Source organism: Populus trichocarpa, chromosome 2, assembly GCF_000002775.5.
Source record: "Populus trichocarpa isolate Nisqually-1 chromosome 2, P.trichocarpa_v4.1, whole genome shotgun sequence".
In the NCBI taxonomy this organism is placed as follows: domain Eukaryota; kingdom Viridiplantae; phylum Streptophyta; class Magnoliopsida; order Malpighiales; family Salicaceae; genus Populus; species Populus trichocarpa.
In genome coordinates this window covers 21,033,605-21,037,644 of record NC_037286.2, presented here as the reverse complement: position 1 = coordinate 21,037,644, position 4,040 = coordinate 21,033,605, and the positions used below count along the sequence as shown (strand labels likewise).

The window sequence follows — 4,040 nt, the reverse complement described above, 5'->3', positions numbered from 1 at the left end:
CATTAAAATTCAATGAGAATACAATATCTATATTTTTATTCTTCAATAAATTTCCTTTTCGTGATTTTCTCATATTATTCGTTCTTTTTCAATAGCATTCAAATTATAAAGTTATGAATTTTTTTTATTAGATCTTGCTTTTATAATGATAATTTTTTTATATAAAAAACATGTTTTCATCGAAACAAAGAGAAATACATGAATAAAGTAAGAGAGCTTTCATCAAAAAGACACATTTTTTTTTTCTTTTCAACTCAAATCATTGAAATTTTTATGAATATTTATTTTAATTGAATTTAATTTTTATTCAGAAATATGCTATTAATAAAAAAGATATGTTTTTTTCCAAAACAAAATGAAAAAGAAAAGGAAATTTTCCTGGTAAAATATATTTTTCTTATAAATATTTATTTTAATTTTCATAAAATGTAATGTTTCAGTCAATTTCATTACATTATATTCTTAATTACATCATCCAATTCATTGCATTACATTACCTTGCACTACCATATCATCCAATTTATTACATTACATTACGTTCCACTACCATATCATTCCAAATATTTGCTATCAAATTCCATTACTTCATTGAAATTCTGCTAGAAGAGTAGGGATCAATTGCTGCGAGATTATTTGATTTGTTCTCTCTGTGGGATGGAAGGCATCCCAGAATACATATTTATTGGCGTCTGGACATGTAATTGAATGTTCATTGCAAAGGTAACTCATTTCAAATGTTCCTGTGGCACAGCATGCCTTCCCTGTCTCCTGGAATCCTGCCAATCAACAAACAAAACCACATCCAGACATCATATGGTTTTTGTGCGGGAGAAGAAAATTAGGCAGCAAAGCAACCCTGGATTTGCCGGTAATTCCATTTCCGGTCTTACCTCAGCGGCGGCAGTCTGAATCATTCTTGTACATCACTTAAGGAATTAGATTTTTAGATTCGATTGTTTCTTTTGCCTTCATGTGGATGTTTTCATATATAACTCCTCACTTCCTATTTGTAATACTTTAACACTATGATGGTGGCTTTACATGTACGTGCCATAATAGAAATAGTAGCAGACTAACGGATGATAGACTACATAGTTTTTTTTTTTTTTTTTCCAATAAGTAATATACTAATTATGTTTGGAGTGGATAAATTATCTTAGTCCCTCTTGTGATTCATCAATTTATTAGTGATGATGTATTGAGAAATACCTTATCGGATCAAGGCTTGAAAATCACAAACATCTGCAATTAGTCACCCTCTGATATTTAGGTTAGTTAAGTTGTACGAGGAATCTAGCTTTCAAAGCTACATGTTTTGTTTATATGAGAATTGAAGAAGAAGAAGAAAAAGATGATAAATTTAGGTGTTGTGATTGTGTGTATTGAATCACCTGATTTCTCTTTACCTAGTGTTTCACATGGGCTTTTATACCAATAATATATACACATCAACTTGCAGAGAAGCAGAGATGGCAAAAGGTAACAAATTTTCTAATGTAAAAAAAAAATCCAAACGATAGATAACCCGAGATAACTTGATTTAACATGTGAGCTCAAATGGAAGATTAAGATAATTCTTTTCCAGAAAAGAAAGCTGAAAAAAACACAAAGTCTAGGATTCAATAATATAATATCAAAAGATAAAATCGAAAAAAATCAGTTTTATTTTTAAAGAAAAAAATGAAATAATCCAGAGTTAATTTAATTAACCTGCCACATGCAATATGATATTGAGATAACAAAAATTAAAAAAAAAAAGACAGCAAAAAAAATAATACCGAAGCTATATCAATAAAAAAACGTTGAAAAAAACTCAAGTCAACTTTGGTTAACTTGACTAACCAGCACCCGAGAAAACCCCACTTAAAGGAAAGTAAAGCCCAAGTGCTAATAATTTAATGACAAAGAATGAAAGTAAAAAAAAATCAATTTCATAAAAAAAACTATAGAGAAAAACAACCTAAGTTAACCCAGGCTAACTTGACTAACCCACTATACAAATCATGAAACTCAAGGGCCAATAACCTAATATTGAATGATGAAATTGAAAAAAAAAAGAAATCAATTTGTATAAAAGGATCTAAAAAATTGTAATTAAAATAATTAGGTGAAAATCAAAATAAAAACTAAATTAGAGGACAAACCAAAATTTTCAATTGGAAGGTTAAATTGAAACAAAAAATAACTTTAACAAAAGAAAAAACAAATCAAAAGAATGAGGTCAAATTGAAAAAAAAAAAAAAAACAACATAAAACTTAATTGAATAATAAAATTAAAAACCAATAAAACTTTAACAAAGGAGTCAAGAAAAAAATAAAAATCTAAAGAATAAATACCGAAATAAAAAAAAATAACATATGAGAAATTGTAATTAAAAGATTATATTGAAAGCAAATAATTTTTTTAAAAAAAGGGATAGAAATAAAAATCAAAAATCAAAAATTAAAAAAATAATAACTTATAAGATTAAAATATCAAAAACAAAACGAACAATTATGCATTTTTTCTTAGTAATTTTGAATAATCTTGCTTTCCAAATTTGTGATTGCATCCACAGTACTAATCCTATATTAAAAATATAATGAATAAAATAAAATCACACTTAAAGGATGAATGAATGATTCATGCTACAATAAATATTTTGTGCATTCAAATTTATGAAGCAGTGCTGTCATTTTATCACAAACCAAACTTCAGAAGTGAAAGCAGAGTGAAGCTTCTTACCATATGCAGCAGGATTTCTAATGATTTGATAGACATTATCATAAACAGTCCTTGTAAACAACATCCTGAGCTCAGGAAGCTCTCTCTTCAGTTCTGATACCAAACCCTCTAATTTCCCATTAAATTCCACGGCCACCTTGTTATATTCCTGTATACAGTCATGCTGACCCATGATATTTGTGGTCCTCTCCAATGGCAGACACCCCATTGGAGGAACACCAGTTAAAGATATTTTCCTACCACCGAGATGGTAAAGTTTTGTTATGAAATTTCTTGCAAGTCCAACAAGAAAATCCTCGTATTGTCTGACAGTAAACTGGGATCGCCTGGTTGGAAATGTGTAATAATTTTCAAGGAAATCATTTGTACCTAAGCTCATCAGGTATAGAGCCTCACTGAATATCTCATTCGCCTTCCGCTCGCCAACATAAGCTCTCAGTTTTTTTTGGTAATCCTTGTAGTACTCTAGTTCCTTCCATAAGGGTATCACATTCTGCAAGTATATATGAGACAGGGATAAATTTTAATTGACATTTGAATGGCACCATATATAATATAAGAACAATCCTGAAAGAACAGAATTTGACAAAATTCAAATGCTCTTTTATTCTTCCTCATAAACTGGAATGTGGCAAAAAGGAAAGAGAGAGAGTGTATGACTAACTAGCACATTAGAAGTTGCATTGTCATAGCCAGTCCCAGCAGAAGCAAAGCAAACGCCAGTGGCAAAATCTGATATACTATACTGTGAGTCCAAGTAAGCTGGTATTGCTGGCTTGAGACCAAATGCCTCAGAAATGAAATCAGGAGGTATACGCCCATTGCAGAATCGTCCAGTGGGGCGACCACCTTCGAAATCGCGGCCATAAGGCTTGAAATTGCTCTTGAGAACAGTGGAAATCACGTTGTTGTTTCCAGCATCAACAGATGAATCTCCAAAAACTATAATTGCTGGGACATTAGCAGTCGTTTCAGCAACTAGCACCAGGATATATATTATTTGTGTAAAGAAGAGACAAAGAACATGCATGTATCCCATTTCTCCTTGGTTTTTAAGTGTTTTTGGTGACCTTATAAAAGAATCCTGGAAAAGGATGGGCATGTGGAAATTGAGATCATGAAGGGCAGTATAAGGGGAGGTTCGAAGGGAAATAAATGAGAAAAGGTTTGGTAGGTGGCCTAATTGCTGCAGGCATTGCATCAGCATTGAACAGTTTACCTGTGTTCCTTACTGTTCAGCATTTATAGTAGTTAGGTTCACAACATTTTTAATACAACTATAAGCTATTCACGAATAGAGTTTTACGGTGAGAGA

General features: G+C 31.1%; 1 protein-coding gene across 1 annotated transcript; it reads right to left on the bottom strand.

The window, feature by feature from the left end:
- Positions 1-391: 391 nt before the first annotated feature.
- LOC7458281 (GDSL esterase/lipase At2g42990) lies at positions 392-3,837 on the bottom strand. The gene is made up of 3 exons (XM_002301560.4): positions 3,390-3,837; positions 2,726-3,218; positions 392-776 (listed from the first exon to the last, which is right to left on the bottom strand). Exons 1-3 carry the CDS (start codon positions 3,825-3,827, stop codon positions 586-588), a joined length of 1,122 nt encoding a protein of 373 aa, XP_002301596.2. The 5' UTR covers positions 3,828-3,837; the 3' UTR covers positions 392-585.
- Between the last annotated feature and the right edge of the window lie 203 nt (positions 3,838-4,040).